At 44.3% G+C, this 23,716-nt stretch overlaps 1 protein-coding gene across 1 annotated transcript in view; it reads left to right on the top strand.

The window, feature by feature from the left end:
- Nucleotides 1-11,782, top strand: part of RRAGD (Ras related GTP binding D) — a 72,568-nt gene extending 60,786 nt beyond the window's left edge. The window contains 2 exon segments of the mRNA XM_030199099.1: nucleotides 6,379-6,527; nucleotides 10,997-11,782. Coding sequence (XP_030054959.1) covers nucleotides 6,379-6,527; nucleotides 10,997-11,148 — 301 coding nt within the window. The 3' untranslated portion in view covers nucleotides 11,149-11,782.
- The last annotated feature ends 11,934 nt before the right edge of the window (nucleotides 11,783-23,716 follow it).

Consider the following 23,716-nt stretch of genomic DNA (forward strand, 5'->3'; position numbering starts at 1 on the left):
TACTGAACGTCAATTCTGTAATGGCATCTGGGTGTGCACAAACCCACATTGGCTTGTCTGGATTTAGGAGTGACCACTTACACCAGGTCAATGCAGGCGTATTTCATTGTGTCTAAGGGGCCCTTTTACTAAGCCGCACTAAAAAGTGGTTTGCGGTAGTGCGAGCGCATCTTTTGGGCGCACGCTGGGCTATTTTTTTTACCGCGCCTAGGAAAAAAGGGCCTTTTTTTTAAGGGGCCGGAAAATGGACATGCACTAAAGTTGAAACCAACGCGTGTCCATTTTATTATTTATTTATTTTATTTATTGCATTTGTATCCCACCTTATCCCACCTATTTGCAGGCTCAAAGTGGCTTACATAGTATTGTTAACATAGTTATTCCAGTATATCAAGTATAGCTAGTATTGTGTAGAGATTAATTAAGGGAAGAAAGAAGAAGGAAGGAATTTATTAGGGTAATTATAGAAGGTGGTCTTTCATAACTGAATGGGTTGGTGAAGTGGATTAGTGGGGCTGTAGGTTCTCATTGTAGGCCTTGTTGAAGAAATATGTCTTCAGAGATTTGCGAAAGGTAGTTGTTTCGGCCTGAGACCTTACTGCCACCCATTGACCTAGCGGTAAGGTCTCACGCGCTACTCGCTGTTTACCCCACTATATCCACAGCTATCCTCTCAAATGGCTCACCGATAATGGGTAAAGTTTTCAGGGGTGCTCTTGGGTCTTACCCACTCTTTGGCACGCATCACAGGTTCAACAATAGTCAGCTATGACTCGAGATACTCCTGGCCAATAGAAGTTCTGTGTCAATCTAATACATGTGCGGGTGACCCCCTGATGTCCCGATAGTGGAATATCATGTGCAATCTGTAGGAGTTGTTCTTTGTATGCCCTAAGCACTATAAGCTGCTTGCCTGCTGCCCATGGCGTATTAGGATCAATAGGATCAGTTTCTCTGTATAGCAAGCCCCCTTTCCATAGGATAAGATCTTTACAAGTCTCATTAGTTAGCTGACCAGCCCTCTGCCTCAGGGCTTCCAGATCAGGATCAACAGGGTCTCTGTCCCATATCAGTATCCATATCTGGAAGGGTTTCTGCTGGCAACTGTGACAGATCAGGGTCAACAGTCTTCTCAGTAGGTATGTCAGGCCGTTCCGTACTCACGGCCCTGGTCACCTCAGGAACTGGTGCTGCTGGAAGCACTGGAGCGCCTCCTCCTGCCGCTTGGTCAGCTGGTTCCACCTGGAGTGGCTCAGGATCTGGAACTGGAGAGGGGATCTCTGCTGCTTCTGCTTGTTGGGCCTGACTGTGGGTCACCATAGCGGAAATTCCGACTCTGCTATCAAGGGTAATGTTCATTGGACCCATGTCGGTCCCACACAGGATTGGTACCGGCATGTTTTACATTATTCCTACTTCTCTGTATCCGGGTTTGGTACCCCAATCCAGGAATACTCGAGCAAGGGGTACAGTCTCTCTGGATCCTTTGGCTAACTCTATCTCCGCTGTGCGCCCTGGAAGAATAACGTCCTCTGGCACTAGCTCTGGTCGTAGTAACGTCATGCTAGAGCCAGTATCCACAAGTCCAGCCACCTGGGTCTGATTCACAGTTACTGGGGTGCTGTAGAGTTGTGGAAACCCATGCTTGATAAATGACCAGTAACTTGTTTTGCTGCAGCAACTGCATGGGCCTCCTTTGTAGGACTGGAGTCACCCAAGAAAGACGGCAGCTTTGGTACGGGAACTGAAATGCTCTTTAGTGCAGGCTTAGGATTATCTGGGCAATCTGCTTTGAAATGTCCTGTACGCCCACACTGGTAACAAGGACATTCATGGGTAAAGTCTTTAGGTTTTTGGGCAACACTGGAGGGTTTGCTGACAGTCTCTGAGTTTACAGGGATATTTGGCTTAGGACCCTGGTGCCCAGATATGGACGGCTTTTCTTTGCCAACCAATGACGGTTAGCCACAAAAATGTCAGCCAACTCAGCTGCTTTCTCTGGAGTGCGGGGCTGGTGATCTTGAACATGTTCCTTCACCTCTGGACGACAACGCTGAAGAAACTGCTCCAGGACCATCAGGTTTTGGCAGTCCTCCAGGGTTTTAACCTCAGCTCCACTGTGCCACCGCTGGCGCTGGTATCTTAAGTGGATCACAAACTCGCTGTGAGTATCATCCGCCCCCTTTTGCAAAGTCCAGAACTTTAGTCTGTAGGTCTCGGAGGTAATGGCATAACGGTTCAACAAAGCTTTGTGCACCTCCTCAAACTGGGATCATATTTCCATAGACAGTCCTTGGAATGCCTCAAAGGCTCTACCAGTGAGCTTTCCTCCAAGACAGTGCACCCAGTCTTTCTGAAGAATCTCGTTGAGACGGAAACTTTTTTCAAAGGCAGTTAGCTATCCATCAATATCACCTCAGGAATCATCAAACTGCGCAAACAAGTTGGGACCAATCTGGGCTGTGGATCCTGCCCCCTGTCCTTGGCACAGAGGATGGGCTGGAGCTTTGGATACGAGCAATTTTGAGCTGGAATTCCCATTCTTCATGGCGCAGCTGAATTTCCTCTCGTCGCCATTGCTCTTGCCGTTCCTCTTGCCACTGTCGCTCTGTCATGTAGATCTGACAGATTTCAGCTGGTGTGGCATCCTGCCCTACCAATTCACAGGCCTCTGCCCACAAAGAGTTTAGTCTCCCTATGAGAACTCTATGCAGGGAGGTCCTGCAGCTCCTCCTCGCTGAGGTCATTTGGTCGCTCTGGTGTTAGGACAGGCATATCCATGACTGATGGCCACTGTCAGTCACCATCAGCATGCTGCTAATCTAACACTACCAAAAAAAAACTGGATAGGGTACTCATTCACTGTACTCTGTGTCTGGAGGTTACAGATTAAAAAACTGAACCACTCAGTGGATAGTGACCCTCACCCCACACACTGAGCCTGACAATCCCACCATGCTGCCACCAAAAAAGAAGGACAAGGTCTGTCACAACATACCTAGCGCCTGCTTGGGGCTAACCCTGCGGCCACCTGGAGGGTCTGTCCTCAGCACAGCTCAGGTCTGCCTGCACCTGCCACTTGTGCTCTACACTAGCACCCTCCACCCCACCGACCGGGTCTCACTTGCCTCTGGATGAGTCTCCCACTCTCAAGTTATTCCCCAGTGATTTCTAGGTTACCGGGGTCACACTCCCAGGGGACCCACAATTCCTACCTGAAAAGTGCCTGGAAAGCTTCAGGAAATGTAACTGCTCAAAGGTTTGCAGGGCCTCAGGTCAGAGATGTTTACCTCTGTGCTTCCTAGTTGAGACTAAAAAAATTGCATCACAATTTAGGGGGAAAAGGAAAACTGTCTCTTCTGGTACAGCTTTAATTAAAAAAAAAAAAAAAGACAATCGCCATCTGCTGGCCAATTAGAAGAAATACACATCAGTCAAATAATACAGTTCATAGGCTCAGAGTCCCTCTGTTTCGTCACAGCATAACAGTCTAAATAAAAATTAGAAAAGATGTACATTTCCAAAAAAGCAAACATCCATGAGCAGCATGTCCCCTTTCCTTTCCTTTCCCTTCCATCCATGAACAGTATGACCCCCTTCTCTCCATCCCATTCTATCCATGTTCTGCATTTCCCCCTTTTCCATTCCCACCCCCCTCCATGTACAGCATGTCCCCCTCTCCTCTCCCTTCCCTCCCATCCACGAGCAGCATACTCCCTTCTCTCCCTCCCCTCCTGTCTTCTCCCAGGCTTACCTTGCAACCCTGGTGGTCTAGTGGTCTCTTCGGGACAGGGAAAAACACCACTCTTTCCTGCCCACCGCTGCTGACCTCCCCGCTGCTGCCGTTTTTTGAAAATGGCTGCCAAGACTTCAAGCAGACGCGCGCAGGAAAGAGTGGCGTTCTACCCTGAAGAGGCCACTAGACTACCAGGGTTGCAAGGTAGGCTGGGGGGGGGGGGGAAGGCAAGCCCGTCTGTCCGCCCACCAGCCACGGACTGGCTGGAAAAATAACTATACAGACTCCTGACAGTCCCCTGAAAAGGAGGACATGTCCAAGGAAATCTGGACATAAGGTAACCCTATATCTGCCAGCATTCTGTGCCAGAAGAATTATGTTTTACTTCCTGCAACTCTGCGCCTCCTTTTATAGCCCTGCAAGAAGGCAGTGCCTGATGTAATTACTTCCTGTTTAGTGGTATATAAGGAAGTATCTGAACCAGGGGCGTATCTGCGTGGGGCCACAGGGGCCTGGGCCCCCGCAGATTTCGCCCTGGCCTCCCTCCCCGCCGTCAACCCTCCCCGCTGCTTACTTTTGCTGGCGGGGGGCCCCAACCCCCGCCAGCCAAGGTCCGACCCGCAATCTCCATATTTCGTCTTCCTCCGTGGCCATGTGCTTCAAAGATTCGTTGAAGCCGAACTGGATTCAACGAATCAGCACTGCAGCGTTACTTCCTTGAAGCACATGGCCACGGAGGAAGACGAAATATGGAGATTGCGGGTCGGACCTCGGCTGGCGGGGGTTGGGGCCCCCCGCCAGCAAAAGTAAGCAACGGGGGAGGGTTGACGGCGGGGAGGGGGTGGAGAGAGGCGGCGGCGGCGGCGGCGGGGGGGGGAGGGAGGCAAAAATGTGCCCCCCCCACTCTGGCTCTGGCCCCCCCTACCGCCGGATTCCAGATACGCCCCTGATCCGAACTCTCAACTAGTGCCTTTGCAAAGAGTCACCTAACCTTGACTAGTGAAGAGTTGAAGCCGTGTTCCAGTCAGTCCACTTTACTCCACTCCTAGAGGAACATCACAGAGTTCAGGTGATCCGTAACATCCCATTCCTCTCCTTACCACGTGGAGGGGCATAATCGAACGGGGCGCCCAAGTTTTCCTGAGGGCGTCCTCACAGGATGTCCCCGCGAAGGAGCGGGGAAACCCGTATTATCGAAACAAGATGGGCGGCCATCTTTCGTTTCAATAATACTCTTCTTAATGTGGATATCTTGCGAGCAGAGGCGTTCCTAGGGGGGCTGACACCCGGGGCGGATCGCCGATGCACCCCGCCCTCCGGGTGCAGCGCCCCCCCCCGGAACAGCGTGACGCCCACCCCCCTGGCGAAAGAACCCCCGATCCCCCGACAAAAGAACCCCCCCCCCCCGGGTGCACGCACGCCTGCCGGCTATTCGTTTTCATGCTCCCTCTGCCCCGGAACAGGAAGTAACCTGTTCCGGGGCAAAGGGAGCATGAAAATGAAGAGACGACAGGCGCGTGGCACCCCCCCCCCCCAGCGGCGTGCACCCGGGGCGGACCCCCCCCCCCCCCCTTGGTACGCCACTGCTTGCGAGCTCCTCATGAGTCAAAAAAACCTCCTGAGTGTATTAGCCCCTTATATTTATTTATTTATTACATTTATATCCCGCACTTTCCCACTCAAAGCAGGTTCAATGCAGCTTACATAGTAATAGGGAATACAGACTATGGTACAGAGAGTAGAAATTAAGTATCACCGAGTAGCAGAATAGATAAGTAGGTAAGGATAGGTAGTGGAGAAGGGATTAAGGTGGGAGATATAGACTGGGTCAATGTAGTTGTCTCTTGGGTATATATAGTGCTTAACTTAATTACCCTCTACCATATTGTAGAAGAATTACTGTATTGCTTGTGTCGCTTGTTAAACTGTTGTATAATCTATATATATAAAAGGCACCACTGAAGCCTCCAGCCGGAAGTGTGAAGCGCCAGAGATATCCGGTTTCCCCATGTGTGAAGGAAAACAGCACAGCAGGAAATCCCAGGAAACAGTGAAGGACTCAGAGGGGGGAGGGGAGAGAGATGCCCTCACTCTCTCTGTAACAAAAACACAGAACAGCAGGAAACAACACTGAAGGACTGGACTCGGAGGGGGAGGGGGAGGGAGAGAGGGCAGAGGGCAGGGACACACACACTCCCACATGCACACTCTGAAGAAAACCTTGCTAGCCCCCGTTTCATTTGCATCAGAAACGGGGTTTTTTTTTTTACTAGTATAGAGTAATACAGTAATTCTTCTACAATATGGTAGAGGGTAATTAAGTTAAGCCCGATATATATAAGGGGCTAATACACTCAGGAGGTTTTTTTGACTCATGAGGAGCTCGCAAGATATCCGCATTAAGAAGAGTTCTCTTCAATAGTGGATATTGAGCAATCAGTCATTCACTGTTAATATAAATCTAAACAGAGAATGTTGAGCATCTGAAGCCTTTTTCCTCTTTTAATATAGTAGATAACACAAGAGAGAGGTTTACTTGCTAAGAAGAGAGTTAAACATAAGTTTGAAAGCAAGTACCATTAGCAGTTTGAATTTGTATAATAATACAATTTGAATTTTTCCACACTTTTCTCTCCACTTAGGCTGAAAGGAAAAGAAGTTGGAACCCCATACGATAAGGAGTCCATGGCAATCATAAAACTGAATAATACAACGGTTTTGTATTTAAAGGAAGTGACAAAATTTCTTGCTCTTGTTTGTTTTGTCAGAGAAGAAAGTTTTGAGAGAAAAGGTAATTTTTCAAGTGATTTTCAGGAATTTATTTTCTGATACATTTTAATATCTGATGTGTCTTCTAGGCAGCGGCGTGCGTTCCTAGCCTCGACGGCACCCGGGGCGGATCGCCGATACGCCCCCTCCCCCCGGGTGCAGCGTGCCCCCCCCGCAAAATGACACCCCCCCTGGTGCACGCCGCTGGGGGGGGTGCCACAGCGCACCGGAAGTAACCTGTTCCGGGGCAGAAAGAGGGAGCTGCAGCGAACGAGAGAATTTAGCGAGCGTAGCAAACTGGGAGCAGACAGGCGCGCGCTGCGGCACCCCCCCAGCGGCGTGCACCCAGGGCGGACTGCCCCCATCGCCCCCCCCCCCCCCCCCCCCCCCCCCGGTACGCCACTGCTTCTAGGTGTTTGTAAAATGCTCTTGAACTACTGGGGAGCAGAAGTACAAGGTGGTAAAGCAGTATTGATTTAGTCTGTTTCAGGTCTAAATCGAAGAACATAATTGTATTTTTTTCAGAGCTTTCTAAACGCTTTATAATGTGCTAAATCTTGTTCTTAGATGTAACCTGTTGTAAAATAATTCCTGTGCCAAGAGATTTTTATTTATTTTTTATTTTTGTTACATTTGTACCCCATACTTTCCCACTCATGGCAGGCTCAATGCAGCAGGCAATGGAGGGTTAAGTGACTTGCCCAGAGTCACAAGGAGCTGCCTGTGCCTGAAGTGGGAATCCAACTCAGTTCCTCAGTTCCCCAGGACCAAAGTCCACCACCCTAACCACTAGGCCACTCCTCCTCCACTGTTGCTACTATTTGAGATTCTGCTATTCCACTAGCAACATTCCATGTAGAAGTCGGCCCTTGCAGATCACCAATGTGGCCGCACAGGCTTCTGCTTCTGTGAGTCTGACGTCCTGCACGTACGTGCAGGACGTCAGACTCACAGAAACAGAAGACTGCGCAGCCTTCGACATGGAATGTTGCTAGTGGAATAGCAACGTTCCATGTGGAATCTCCAATAGTAGCAACATTCCATGTAGAATCTCCAATAGTATCTATTTTGTTTTTGTTACATTTGTACCCCGCGCTTTCCCACTCATGGCAGGCTCAATGCGGCTTACATGGGGCAATGGAGGGTTAAGTGACTTGCCCAGAGTCACAAGGAGCTGCCTGTGCCTGAAGTGGGAATCCAACTCAGTTCCTCAGTTCCCCAGGAGCAAAGTCCACCACCCTAACCACTAGGCCACTCCTCCACTCCACTATTTAGCTGTGTGAGGTATGGTATTCGCAGAACTATAATATATGCAGTGTTAAATCCTTTGTGGGGGAGGAACAATTCTATAACTGGGCGCTTCCATTGTGGTGCTCCAAGAATGTAGTAGATACCTATAAGTACCAAACAACTTTGGGAAAACAATCACTTAAACATGGTATACCAAAAACCAAGCATGTGAAACAAATATTTCTTCCCCAAAAATATCTAGATCAAAATATGTAGGAGAAGCACATTGAAAATGGAGGGAAAAAGACCTCAGCTGGCCGTGACCTTCAAAATAAAGTCTTTGCTATTCCAACAATAGGATAAAGCCACTTTATATATCCACAGCTCACAGGATCAATCATTGGTCCAAACACCTCCGATTATATTATCAATCTTGAATTCTAGTGCTCCCTCATGCATAATTGTGCAGACACAGTCACCAATAGATTTTTGCAATTGTGTATCATACACGTGTTATTAGTGAAAGTTTGTAAGACCTCAGCATTTAAAAGCATCAGCAGAGTATATGTTCCCCTGAAGAAGCTGGGAGGTAAAATGGGTTCCTGTTGGGATCATTCCTTCTGCTGAAGCTACGTTTTTTTCTACTTTCCACAAAGAAAATCCTTTTAAATAAGAGATTGACTAATAATATGTGTATGGTTTTTGGTATAACATAAGAATAGCCATACTGGGCCAGACCAATGGTCCATCTAGCTCAATATCCTGCTTCCAGCAGTGGCCAATCCGGGTCACGGGTCATAAAACATAGAGGGACAGGCTCATGAACCTCAACATGTATACGCTGGAAGAGAGGGGATATGATAGAGACGTTTAAATACCTTAGTTTCATGAATATATAGGTGGTGAGCCTTTTTCAAATGAAGGAAATGCCCTCTGGAATGAGAGGGCATAGGATGAAGTTGAAACAGGTTTAGGAGGAATCTAAGAAAATACTCTTTCATGGAAAGGGTGGTAGATGTGTGGAATGGCTTCCAGTGGAGATCGTGGAGACGAAGACTGTGTCCGAATTTAAGAAAGTATGGGACAGGCACGTGGGATCCCTTAGGAAAAGGAGGAGTTAGTGGTTACTGAGGAAGGGCAGACTGGATGGGCCACTTGGACCTTATCTGCTGTCATAAGTACATAAGTATTGCCATACTGGGACAGACCAAAATTCCATCAAACCCAGCATCCTGTTTCCAGCAGTGGCCAATCCGGTTCACAAGTACCTGGCAAGATCCCAAAAAAGTGCAATACATTTTATGCTGCTTATCCTAGAAATAAGTAGTGGATTTCCCCAAATCCATTTTAATAATGGTCTATGGACTTTTCCTTTAGTAAGCCATCCAAACCTTTTTAAAGCCCCGCTAAACTAACTGATTTTACTACATTCTCTGGCAATGAATTCCAGAGTTTAATTACACGTTGAGTGATTTTTTTTTAATTGTGAGCCCTCCAGGAACAGAAAAATACCTACTGCACCTCAATGTATATTTATTTATTTGTTGCATTTGTATCCCACATTTTCCCACCTATTTGCAGGCTCAGTGTGGCAAAGTATACCATTTCAATAGCCTTCAGGCTTGCAAGTGTCTTATGTTTTCAGGTACAGTAGATATTTTTCTGTTCCTGGAGGGCTCACAATTTATGTCCCTTGGCTCTTAGTCCATTGCACTAACTATTAGGCTACTCCTCTGATCTGCATGCTGCTCTGTTAAGAATGCCCATAATACCGACAGCTGTCATAGAGCCTGGTATCCCTTTCTGGTTTCACATTCAGGGGAGAATGAGGGAGATGGCAACCACTGGAGGATTAAGGAGGTGTCATGCCTTAATCCCTCCAGTGGACATCTTACTCAATCAGAGCAACTTTCTAAAGCCTGGACATGTCAATACCAGGTCTAAATATAGATGTCCATCTTTTTAGACACGGATGTCCCTTCCCCCTTCTGTGATTGGAGTTGGATGTCCATATTTTGGGCCTTACGTCCAGCCCAAAGTACGCCCACACCATGCCCCCTTGTCATGTGGACGTACTGCAGTGTGAGATGTTCATATCCTGTGTTTGTAAAATTGGGATTTGGATATCCATGCAATATGGATATCTAAATGCCAGTTTTCAGACATCCAAAACAAGAATAGAGTTTCTAAAATAACCACCTAAGTGAATTGGACACTGTAACCAGGTACCTCTAGGTGCAGCCAAGGATAGAACAATCTCCTCCAGCCACAGGCTCCCGGTACAGTCAAGAAATAAATGTCCACCAGCAACTTCAATCTTAAGGACTTTATTCCATGCAGGTTTCTAGTAGACCTGATACACAGTTCCAACAGCAGCATTCACCTTCAATCTTAAGCACATATAAGCCACCTGAAAGTGTGTGGCAAATAATGCCCTTTAAGCAGTAGGCTATCAGCACATACCAGGATTCAATACAGGCTCCCAGTCAGCTCCAGTCTGGGCTCTTTATCCAGTGCACAATAAACAGTACTTCAATTCCAAATAGCAGCAGTTCATTCAGTTCATCATCACAGTTAAATCACAAAGCAGCAGTTTCTACCTTCTACTCTCTTTACCTTCAGGAGGGGTTCCATACTTTAAGGATTTCTCATATCCCAAGGGATTCCCCTATACATCGGCTTCACTGGTAGATTCAATACTTTAGGGACCTCTCTTACCCAAGGGTTTTCAGCCTACAAATACTTTGGGACTTTCTCACACCCAACGGATTTCACCCTGCATCTGCTTCACTCTACCCTCTTCTCTCCTTCTGCTTCTCTCTTCCCTGGGACTCCTTCCCACCTGCCTAATCAATCCCTGGCTTCTGCTACCACAACCAATCATTCTCCTTCCATTAGCTTCCCCCACACCCATACCAGCTGAGTTGAGCATTAGACTAATGATGAGCTCCTGCACACAGGGTTTCCTATCTCTCCTTCCCCCTAGTGGCAGCCAATCTACACGTCCTGCCAGCTTACACCCCTGTCTTCCCCTATTGCAGCTAGGAGTCCAGTCCGGGTTCTTCATCTCACCCCCTGGCTCCTTGCCTGCAATGCCTTCTGGGACTTGTATTTCAGATTGAAACTGCCTTAACCTGAATGTGACTCTATCACAACACATACATTTTAATGTAAATGATATTTCAATATGTCATAGACAAAAGAAACCCCACTAAATGGTTATTAGTTAACATCTCTTGGTTCTTCTTTCTTTCTCACTAGGTCTAATCGACTATAATTTTCATTGTTTTCGGAAGGCTATCCATGAAGTGTTTGAGGTGAGAATGAAGGCACTCAAGCCACGAAAACAACAGAGTCACATGGGAAGAACTAAGAGAATGATCCGTAACGGCACACCTAGAGTCCCCCTGTAACTGGCACTTTCATGGCAGTAGCTTGATGTCTTGGCCTAGGCCTTACTGACTGGCATGGACAAGATGGCACTGGAATATCTGAAGCTGTTTTAAGCACGAGCACTGTGTTCAACACTTTTATATAGATTTTTCATATACAGTAAGCACAAAGGAGCGTATAGACATGGTGGTGGTTCTGATCGTATGGTATAGAAGTGTTCTTTGTACAAGCATAATCTATTTCTCTGTAGGATGTATAAGAGGAAAATCAGAAGATGCAAATGCTACCAGATTTGCACCTATATATTTTCTGCACACTTCTTACAGATGCTAAACATTTTGTCTTAATGTGGTTTTCATGCACAGTGTTATATAACTTCCGAACTGATAATTTACGCACTGCTAGCAAATACAGTAAATTCGTTGGTGGCCAATCAGAACTTGGTAATCAAATGAAAGTCGAATCACCAGCCTTGATGTCTAAGTGCATCAGAGCCTCGGCCAACCTTATGTAGCGCTCCTTTTGTTGAGCAGATACATTCTGCAGCTCAAAATCTACTTGTACCTTTTGTGCCCAACACTTTTCTTAGATTTTAATGTTCAGCAGATTTTGACATATATTCTTTTAAACGTGATAAATTATGTTTTATAGTGACTTTGTGGCATTATTGTCTTGTCTTTTTTTTTTAGATATGAGGACTTTGCTCTATGGGACATGCTTTAGATAGATTGATAGCTTCCAATTGCTTGAACAAAGAGTTGGTGTGGACTGGATGTCTCAGGGGCATGATCAGAGCATTGCAGAGGCGTTCACTTCTAGGTTACCAGTTAGTAATATACCTCACTAGCATTCGTCAACCCATTAATTATCTTTAATTGATTTTGACAGATGGCCATGCCCACTTCATCAGATCAACCAATCAGAATTGAGGATTTTCTCAGGCCATACCCACACATCACCCGTTCCCTGCCTCACTCCTAACTTGATTTTCCAAATATTCCAACCGACGATGAGTAAAGTTCTTATCCTTAATTGAAACTGTACCCAACGATTCCAAAGTCTGAATTTTGACTCTGTGCTTGGAGAAGAGCAATTTCAGACAAAACCATTATATCCTTAGTATTTTTCAAAGTCAAAGTTTGTAAAGAAGAATGCATATCAGATGTAAGGTCCCAAAGTGACTCCAATGTCACAATGGCAGGTTTCACAAAAACCCGAGTAGATACATCAGGAGTAAACAAATTGGAAATCTGGTATAGAGTACTCACTGTTTGTTGAGGCAAAATTTGTGCTGCATTCTGTATTAACTCTTGACCAAAAAACAAATTCTCAACTGCTATGGATGCGTGCCCTCCCTGCTCACCCAGTTCTTCACAGCCGGGGTCAGGACCAACTGTAGCTGCATTACTTCCCAGCTGCGGGAGTGCCACTCACAAAATAGAGCTTATGGAGGCCCCATCTGCACTGCTGACTGCAGGTCCAACGCCTGTACGGATCCAGCTAAAATCCCAAATCTTTCAAGAGTCATCTGTGTCGGAACCTGGGTCCCGGTGGGGGTCGAGGGAAACTCCTGCACCTTCCCTCTCCTCTTCCCCATAGCTGAGAAACAAGGAGCTGCTTCAGCCAGTGACTCAAGGTAAAATCCGGGAGCTGCTGGTGTGATGTCTCGTTGCACCAATTCCTTTTAATGCTTCCTGATGAACAGGGTCAGGTTGTCCATCAATATGATGCCTCTGTTTGCTTATGACTTTGTTCAGGGAGATACAGGTTTATTTTTTTCTCTTTCCCTTTTGGCTTGTCTGGCAAACGAAAGGTAGCGCTGTAACACAGATGAATAATGTTTGGCTTTTTCATAGTCAGTTAGTCTGGAACTTTGAAGAATACCACTCATTTCTTCATTAAGCCCTTGAATGGCATCAGTTCTAATATTTTCATTGGGACCTGGGCTGGGGGACCTCTTAAATGATTGAGCTGCTGGCTAGGGACCAGGTACATCTTTTCAGTGTACTGCATTGTCGATAAATGATCAGCAGCAAGGCAAAACTTAGCAAGGGTCCAATAAAATCCCCAGACTACATCACTAACTTCTTCTTTGTTTTAAGAAATATCCTTTTGTCCCCGAGAATCTTTATTGCATGCCTTTGTCTTTTCAGGATGCTTTGATATTGGTATGTTACCTTTCAGAGTATTTTGAGCCATCTTTGCTATAGCCACTATTAAATTGTCCAAAGCGATGTCAAGAATGGCCTTTCTCTGCTTGGGCGAAGCCTGAACTAAAAGTTTTAAAAGTTCCAGGTTCCTCTTCAGATGGCTAGACATGTTGACTGGAAGAGCGCAATTAGCGTGTGTGGAAAAAGTGGCAGTTGTCACTTTATAGACACCCACTGTTTTCTCGCCGTATATGACTGTCAAATGTGGTGGAAAGATGTCCATCCTCAGTCTGTAAGCCTTGGGTGTCAACGTGTTCAAATCCATGATGAGTTAGCCATACAGCTTTCTGGTAGCATCTTTGAAGGCCTCAAGAAAGAAATGCATCTTGCTTGGGTACATTTGTTTGTAAAGAACATCTATCTGCTGCTTCTCTCTCAGATTCTTAAACAGCACCATATAGTTTGTATTTAAGGTCATAGTGCAGCTTGTTCTGCCCTGACAAAAAAATGCTCTGGGTGATATATATAATGCTTAAATTTATGTGGTGTGTATATTTGGTAGAGGCTTTTTCAGTCTCATCATTTTTACAAGTGGACTCCATAAAATCATCCCGATTTACTTTATAGGATGGAAACAACAGGCCATTGCTAAATATCACCAGCAGTGAATTCATAAAACATATAAACGGGTACTGGTTTGACAATTCTTCATACATAGGTTGCCAATAGGTGTAACACCATATGATTTAATTGGGTTTCATGCTGAATGTAAGATTGGCATGTTCGAACAATTTTTAACAAAGAAACTTCTACCACTGTTGCAGGGCCCTGCTATGATGCAAGAGAAGGGATGGCACTTCAGTAGCCATAGTGAAAATGTAATCTCCTGGTCTCCCTTGGACCGAAGTAAATTCTGCTTAGGTATTTTTTGTACATGACTTCATAGGGCAATGCACATTTCAACACTAGTGCTGTGTCTTTAAAAAGTCATTGGCACTGTGGGGTAGGGGGGCCTATGGATAGCTACACAGCTGCTTCTCTTTATATACAAGTGCTTTTCCTTTTTGCCTGCAGGGATGGAGAGGGAGGGGGTGCAAGGGGTACTCTCTTTTCCTAAAGGAACTACTGTGTTTTGTATGATTTTAGAGGAGGAGGAGTAGCCTGTTTGAGCTCACAGAAACAGGGAAACTGTTATGATGCCTTGAAACAGGAGGGTTGTGACAGGAAGAGGAGGAGGGGTGTGGGAGATATGGGAGGGGTGAAGGTAGGAGATTTGGATTTTCTTTTTTTTTTAATTCTTTATTTATTAAATTTTACATTTATATCCATAAAACATAAATGTGACGGAATTTCAGAAATAATTACTATAAGGTAATACATTACCCAGAATTTTAACACAAAATTTTTTTTCATACATTTGTCCACAACATTGTGAATCAAGAGCTAAGAAATTCTAACATAGGGAAAACATTAATTTATAATAATAAAGAGCGGACAGGAGATAAGAGCATCCACAGCCGATTTTAACAGCATTACCATAATTACGGGTTCTGATCCAGAGACAGAACATTCTTTTCCTTTGCTTCAATGAAATCTAGTAATTTCTTAGGATTAAAGAAAAGGTAGTTAACCAATTCAAGGTAATACAACACCTGCAAGGAAATTTCAAAATAAAGGTATCACCTAACTTTAAGACCCTAGGTTTATACATCAAAAATTCTTTTCTTTTCCTTTGAGTGGCTTGCGCCAAATCAGGGAAAATTTGTATTTTATGTCCCATGAATAAGTCATTTATATGCCTGAAATATGACCGTAAGATATTATTAGGGTCCGGCTCAAGTGCGAATGTTACCAACAATGTGGTTCATTCGGAAATAAATTCGAGAGAAGATTCCAAGAACTCTGTCAAGTTCAATTCAGTAGAAGTTGCTGCTTGAGATTTATCTTTAGGTAATGAAGATATCCCTGTAATATATTGGGTTCTCATTATAGGAGGATATGCCTCCTCTGGAATCCCCAATACATCCTTGAAATATTTTTTTAGCATGTCCAGCACATTTATTAAAGGAGACTTCGGAAAATTTAAAAATCTCAAGTTACTCCTTCGTCCATTATTCTCAAGGTATTCCAATTTTCTATCCTGGATTTCCTGTTCTTTGATTAAAGCCTCTGTAAGATTTTGTAATTTCTCAAGATTTGGATTTTCTCACACAATACAGCACATCACTCCGTCAGCTGGGCTTTGTTCCAGGAGCTTGTCAGAATGTTTGAGCTCACATTGAGTTAAAAGCAGCCTGTTTGATGATCTGTGCCTCTTGGTCTGGATGCAAAAAGGAGGGGAATATTAGAGGGGTTTAGGGGAAGGAGGTGTGGATTTTCTCATATAATACAACCCATTGCTCCATCAGCTGGGATTTTGTTCTGGGAGAACATTGCTCCATCAGCTGGGAGGGTTAGTGGCATTCTTTCTTGAGACAGAAAAAAAACATCTGTCTGACACTGGGGCTTGGGAGAAAGAGGAGGAGTTGGGGGAGTCTGAGGTCAGCCTTTTTATAGCACTGTAGTCTGAAAGCTCCAAAGTCTATTTTGTTTTGCTGCACTGTTCAGAAAAAGGATTTTAAAGTTGTGTGAAGGCTAGAATATGTCTATTTTCTTTCCTGACAGAAAGGGAAAAAAAGCAACATTTAAGATGCACATGACACGTTCCTCCTAAGCTGTAGAGGGTGATGTCAGGTGCTTTTGATGTCACTTCTGTCATGTGACCACATCCAAGATGGCAGGAAGAAGTGTGAAACAGGAAGTGACGTGATGTGTACAGTAGTCACCACCATCTTGGAAAGTGATGTGACTATGATGTTACTTCCTGTAATATCATCAAAAGGGGTGGGGTTTGGGGGCAGAGTTATGCAAAAGTGGGTTGGGTATGGGGTGGTGTTATGCAAATAAAGTGGGCTTAGGGTCCGGGTTATGCAAAAGAGCACTTCATGGGCGGGGCTATGATATCCAGTGATATCAAAGGGGTGGGGTATGTCAGAGAATGGGCGGAGAGTGGGTGTGGCCTGAGTGGATCCTTGATTCTGATTGACATGACCAGAAACAGGCGTGGCCACCTGTAATAATCAATTAAAGTTAATTAATGTTTGACAAATGTTAGTGAGATGTACTACTTCAGTTCAAAGCACAGCTCAGGTGGCCTGTGAGAAATAAGCTAGTAGTCTCAGCTCAGTCCACGAGGACATAGCACAAGCACTTATTTCATGACTCTTTTGAATTATGCTGACTTGGGTTAATGAAATGAGAAAGAATAGAATAGAGTAAGGATGGGCATTCATTTGCAATGATATGGAAAATGTCAATGAAATACTGCATGTTATTATCAAACAAAAACAAGCAGAAATTATTTTTAAAATTTGTGTTATACCATTTGCCGATAACAGTGTGCGCTCTTTTAAGAGAGTACATACTATTTGCAAAGAAGACATTACATATGAGCGAACTACCGCACATGAGTGGACCACTGCGCCGTCTGTCAAAAGAGTGTGCACTCAATGACTTTGTTCCTGTGACAAATAAATGGACAAAGAAAAATGAACAATACGTACATTCCTGGAAACAGAACAGGAAACAGCAGTAAACAAAAATGTTCTGGTTGCCCGTTCCCAGAAAAATGTAAACGTCAATAAGTTTTCAAGTTTCCAAGTTTATTCAGAAGTTTGATATACCACTTAAGGGAGGGTCATCGAAGCGTTTTACAAAACATAATATAATAAATAATAGTTGAAAAGAATTCCAATGAAAAGGACAGGAAAGTGAGGACTGATGTACAGGGGAGGAAGGCCTTTAGGATAAAGAAGCTAGAGTGCAGGGGGACAAAAATTATAATAGAGAAGAAGAGATATGACACCATCATGCAGGAACAAAATAAAACAAGCAGGCCATAAGTGGCAGAAGAATCAAAGGCCTCAGTGAACAAATGAGCCTTAAGGTGTGCCTTAAAAGTCGATAATGAAGTTGCCAGGGGAAGGGAAATAGAGTGGTTGGCCTGAATGAAAAACTTTCCCCTGGATTCTATATAGTGCGATTTAACTTGTGCATGCAAATTTAGTCATATTCTGGATTTGCACTGTGATAAACACAGGACTGCCCTACCCTAAGGAGGCCACCAGAGGCGCTCTCCTAGAGAAAAGATTGATAAATGCCATAATATGGTTCCTAGAGGAAGCTCCAAGGGGACACCAGGGTAATGACCTGAAGGGGCCACTAGAGGGAGCTACAGCCAAGGCCTGAACATGGGGGACCAGGGAGGACCCTTAGCAGAGGATTCCCCTTTAAGAGAAAAGGCACACAGAAGACTCTGGACTCTTCCAGAACTAGGCGGAGAGGCCCAGAAAGGGTATGGTGGGCTATTAGCAGCCCTATATAAAGAGCACCTCCAGAGAAGCTAGAGAAGAGGAATTAGGGGATGGAACAGATGAAGCCTGCTGGAGCGCCTCTGGAAGCTGAGAGAGAACGATCCCTCTAAAAACCAGAAGGTACTTACCTGGCTATGGATATGGTAGTAATGGAAGTGAGTATTATTTGAAGTTGACTAACAGCTGTGGGGTGAAGGACAGGACTGAAAAGTTAAAGTGAGTGATGAAAGTCCTGTCCAGGGGAGGAGGCTGTTTTAAACTGAGACCCAGGTCTCCCAAATAAGTGGGCTCAGTGGAAAAGAAGCAAGTTGAATGATTTGGTGGAAAGAAATTGTTCCCCACAAGATTCGAACAGGGATGCTAATAGAGTGGATTTGCATCTGCTGATTAATTTACATATCTGGCAAAGCTGAGAAACCAGGATTATATTCCCAAGGAAGGTGTCAGGGGGCACATCAGGTGTACCAGAAAGGTGATCTGCTACCCGAGGATACATCAGAGAAGGATTCTAAGAAGGGAGGAACAGTCACCCTGAGTGAAAGAGGAGCCCTAAACATTGAGACTAGGATTACAGGGTGCCCTAGAGGAGGTTTGTCTCTGAGCCTTTCTCAGCGCTAGTGAGCCTTGGTTGAGGGTTTGTGATGTTGGGTAGGAGCCACAAGAGGGCCCTCAGCACGAGTACCCCTGGGGATTACAGCATGTACAAGTTAATTACTTAACAAGCTAATCAGTGCCAATAATTGCCATTTAAGCAATTGTTGATACTAATTGGCATTAATTAGAATTTATGCATAGAAGTACATAAGCTTATTTTATAACAAGATGTTCATAAATTCTAAGTTGCATAGTTGAAAAGGGGGCATGGAATGGGTGAGTCATGGGTGTTTCTAAAATCTATGCGCATTATAGAATACACGTGGTCCACACATAATTCAAACAAGAAATTGCAAAAGGCAAAAGCCTACTTCTCCCACAATTCGACATGTCTAGTGCGTTCGAAATGGTAAACCATAAAATACTACTATACATCCTACAATACTTCGGAATTGGTGGAAGTGTACTTAGCTGGATTAAGGGTTTCTTAACCACTAGAACATATCAAGTGAAATCGCACTTGAACATATCATCACCATGGAAAACAGACTGTGGAGTACCCCAAGGACAACCACTATCACCAATCCTTTTCAACCTAATGATGACCCCACTAGCCAAATCCCTAGCCAACCAAGGCCTTAACCCCTACATCTACGCAGACGATGTCACGATATACATCCCTTACAAACATGATCTAACAGAAATCACCAATGAAATCAAACTCAGCCTGAAAATCATGAACTCATGGGCGGATGCATTCCAACTAAAACTTAACACAGATAAAACACACTGTCTCATCCTCTCATCCCAATACAGCACGAACAAACCCACCTATATAAACATCCCAGACTACACCCTTCCTGTTTCAGACAGCCTGAAAATTCTCGGAGTCATAATCAATGAAACCTCACGCTATAAAGCCAAGCGAAATCTACAACAAAGAAAATGTTCCACTCAATGTGGAAACTCAAAAGAATAAAACCTTTCTTCCCGAGGGAAATATTCCACAACTTGGTACAATCAATGGTATTAAGCCACCTAGACTACTGTTAAGGAATCTACGCGGGATGCAAAGAACTAATCATAAAGAAACTCCAAACAGCTCAAAACACCACAGCCAGGCTTATATTCAGAAAAACAAGATTCGAAAGTGCCCAACCCCTACGAGAAAAACTGCACTGGCTCCCTATCAAAGAACGTATTGTGTTCAAAATCTGCACTTTGGTTCATAAAATTATCTACGGCGATGCCCCAGGATACATGACAGATCTCATTGATCTACCAACCAGAAACACAACAAGATCAACATGCATATACCTAAATCTCCACCACCCAAATTGCAAAGGACTCAAATACAAATCAACCTATGCATCCAGCTTCTCCTATATAAGCACGCAAGTATGGAACGCACTACCAAACGCCGTGAAAACAACGCAAGACCTATCAAACTTCCGGAAGTCACTAAAAACTTAACCTGTTCAAAAAGGCATATCCGAATAATCCAACTTAAATGCCTGAACCCTGCAACAGAACAAATCTAATACTCAAAATGGACATAACATAACTCTTCCTCCTTGCCGATTCCACAATGTGTCTGCAACACATGATCTCTACCATGATATCACTATGTATTTGTCATACCGAAACTGGTGATCGCCAGCACGGTGCTATGTAAGCCACATGGAGCCTGCAAATAGGTGGGAAAATGTGGGATACAAATGCAACAAATAAATAAATAATTTAGGCATTGGCATTTACACCAAGTTTTACTGCCCATGACTAAATTTAGTCACACAGATGGGTGCTCAGCATATTCTATAAACCACACGGAAATTTAGGCTTATTCTATAAAGCATGCCTAAATTTAGGCGGACTTTATAGAATACGCCTAGGCATATTTTGTTTCAGCGCAGATTTTTAGGCATGATATATAGCATCTAGTCTATTGTGGACTAGGAGGAACAATTTGTATGTAGTTCTAAAGGATATGGGCAACCAGTGTTCAGCACAAAGCAGAGGAGTGGTGTGATCAAACCGTGTTGCACCGGTGAGAAAATGTATGACTGCATTTTGAACTACATGGAAGTTGGATGTCTTTCTTAATAATTCCGTGGAGTAGTGCATTACAGTAGTTGAGACTAGATAGTACAATAAAATGGAGAAGGACTCGAAGGGCAGAAACAGTGAACAGGCAATGGACAGAGTAAGGAATTTTTAATTTGAAAAAGCAGGAACATATAGTTTTGGAGATATGAGGGCGGAAAGTTAAGTCCTCAACTAGGCTCACCCCTAGCACTCGTACAGATGGTACTAATGAAAGAGAGGGCTGCCCCCTATAGCAATAGGACAGATGGGAGGAGGGGAACCTGAGCAAGAAAATAAAAGACCAGTACACTTGCCAGGGTTAAGTGCAGGTTTGTTCAGAGAGAGCCAGGAGGCTATTTGATCTAACTTGGAATTGAGCGATTGTACGGAAATAATGTTGGATGGGTTGATACGAATGAGGAGCTGGATGTTGTCAGCATAAGCAAAGACATCCAGACCTAGAGGCTCAATAAAGAACAGTAATGGTGAGATAAAGATGTTAAAAAGCAAAGGGGCCAAAACCGACTCCCTGGGGACACCACAGGAGAGGCTGAATTGTGGGGATAAGGAGACGTATTTGTATACTTGATTGATACACACTTCTAGGGGAATAAATTGTACTAAGTTAGGGAGGATATCTAGGTCTTCTGTGGGCGCTAACTTCAGATACCCTTGGTGAATAATTTGCTGTGCTCCTTCATCTTTTGGGATGGGTATTTAGGAAATGAAATGGCGTACATTCCATCTCTGGTTAAATATCAACACCTGATGATGTTTCCAACAGAAAATTACAGGACGTGCTCTGTCTGGTATGAATGAAATGTAGGCTAGTTATTATAGTGGAGTACACCTAGTTCTTGTTCTGTTTCTGTGTACACACTCACATTCACACATACACTTAGGAAGGTCAATATTGCTGCTATTTGGGTTTCTGCCAGGTACTAATGTTGCTGCTATTTGGGGTTCTATTATAAAAGTAAGCAGGGAGAACTATACATCAAGGTAGACCCTACCCTACCACTTCAATAGTCAAAAGAACATTGACTAAATTAACTAAAAAGACACAAAAGCATCAAATGGAAATAAAAAAAAGCTATTAGATCTCTTATAGTGCACAGCAATTCCAGATCAAAGCTTATAGTGTTACATCAGTCATTTGTCAGTGTCCCTCCTTCCCTATTAGTACATTTAGTACCAAAATTAGTACTAAATGTAGTCAACAAATGAGATAAAGAAAAAGAGACTACTTAGCTTAAATGTGCTATCCGCATTCCTTGCTAGCAATGTTGACAATGAAAACACCCGATGCCTACATTAAATGAATAATGGCACTTTGGTCAGAGACCTGCATCCAGGGTAGAAGAAGGTATTCGCAGAATACATGCAAAAATTCTGGCAAACAGCATACCGGCTTTTTTCATAACGATCTGCTTTGTTGATTTTCCGTCTTGGAGTTTGCAGACCGTCTGCCCTTTTGCTTTCTTGGACCCTACTCTTCAATTTGTCAAATTGCGTCATTACATTCCAGGTTTATAGAGATTTCATTCAATTTCTCTGACTTGTCAACTTTGAATTCCATTTCTGGCACCAGTATCTCTCTCAAACCGTCCTTGGTGAAGACAGAAGCAAAAAATTCATTTAATCTTGCCACTATGGCTTTGTCTTCCCTGAGTGCCCCTTTTACCCCTCAGTCATCTACAGTCCAAATGATTCTTTTGCTGGCTTCATGCTTTTAATATACCTAAAAATTTTTTACTATGTGTTTTTTTACTCCAACAGAATCTATTTTTCAAAGTGACTCTTCATTTCTTATCAGCGCTTTGCATTTGACTTGCCATTCCTTATGCTGTTTCTTATTACTTTCAATCGGATCCTTCTTCCATTTTCTGAAGGATTTTCTTTTAGCTCTAATAGCTTCTTTCACCTCACTTTTTACCCATGCCGGCTGTCACTTGGCCTTCCTTCCTCCTTTTCTAATACATGGAATATAACTGATACGGGCTTCTAGAATGGTATTTTTGAACAGCATCAAAACCTGATGTAAATTTTTGACCTTTGCAGCTGCTCCTCTAAATTTATTTTTTCACCATTCTCATTTTATCATAGCCTCCTTTTTGAAAGTTAAATGTTAACGTACTGGTATATCTTGTGTGTACTTACTCCAGAGCTTATACCAAATCTGATCATATTATGATCACTGTTATGAAGCGGCTCCAGCACCATTACTTCCTGCACCAGATCATGCGCTCCACTGAGGACTAGGTCTATAAAAAAATTTTTCTCCTTTTGTTGGTTCCTGTACCAGCTGCTCCATAAACCAGTCCTTGATTTCATGTAGAAATTTTACTTCCCTAGCATGCCCTGTTGTTACATTTACCCAGTCGATATCAGGGAAAATTGAAATCACCCATTATTATTGTATTCCCCAGTTTGTTAGCCTCCCTAATTTCTGATAATGTTTCTACATCTGTCTGTTCATCCTGACCAGGGGCATAGGCAGACCTCAGCGGGAGGGGAGGCCAGAGCCTGAGGTGGAGGGGCACTGTTTAGCTGCCTCCCCCCACTGCCAACCCCTCCCCCTGCTGCCGCAACCGCAAACTGCCCGCCACTTTGGACCGCCGCTGCAACCGCAACCCCCCCCCCCCCCCCCCCCCCCCCCGCCGCCGCATCAGGTACCTTGTTTGCTGGCGGGGGTCCCCAATCCCCACCAGCCGAAGAGTATTCTTCAGCGCCAGTCAACTCCGGCGCCTTCATTGTGGGATCATCTGTTTCTGTCAGCCTGATCTAAGGAGCCTAGCAGACCAACTCGGAATGAGCCACGGTCCCAGGCAACTCAGAACATTGGAGGTGAGAATTATTATATAGGACTGTCCCATCTTATTTTTTAGGCTTCTGGCATTTGCATATAGACATTTCAAACTATGTTCATTGTTCCTAGTTAAATCTTGCTCAGCAGCTGACAGTGATAATTTGCAATCTTTTGTCTGTTTTTTATTTAAAGACACCTGCAGGCTTATTTTCAAAAGAGAAGGACGCCCATCTTTCGACACAAATCACAAGATGGGCGTCCTTCTCACAGGGTCGCCCAAATCGGCATAATCGAAAGCCAATTTTGGGCATCCTCAACTGCTTTCCATCGCGGGGATGACCAAAGTTCACAGGGGCGTGTCGGAGGCATAGCGAAGGTGGGACTGGGGCGTGCCTAACACATGGGTGTCTTCGACCAATAAAGCGAATGCTACATACCTGTAGAAGGTATTCTCCGAGGACAGCAGGCTGATTGTTCTCACTGATGGGTGACGTCCACGGCAGCCCCTCCAATCGGAAACTTCACTAGCAAAGTCCTT

Source organism: Microcaecilia unicolor, chromosome 3, assembly GCF_901765095.1.
Source record: "Microcaecilia unicolor chromosome 3, aMicUni1.1, whole genome shotgun sequence".
In the NCBI taxonomy this organism is placed as follows: domain Eukaryota; kingdom Metazoa; phylum Chordata; class Amphibia; order Gymnophiona; family Siphonopidae; genus Microcaecilia; species Microcaecilia unicolor.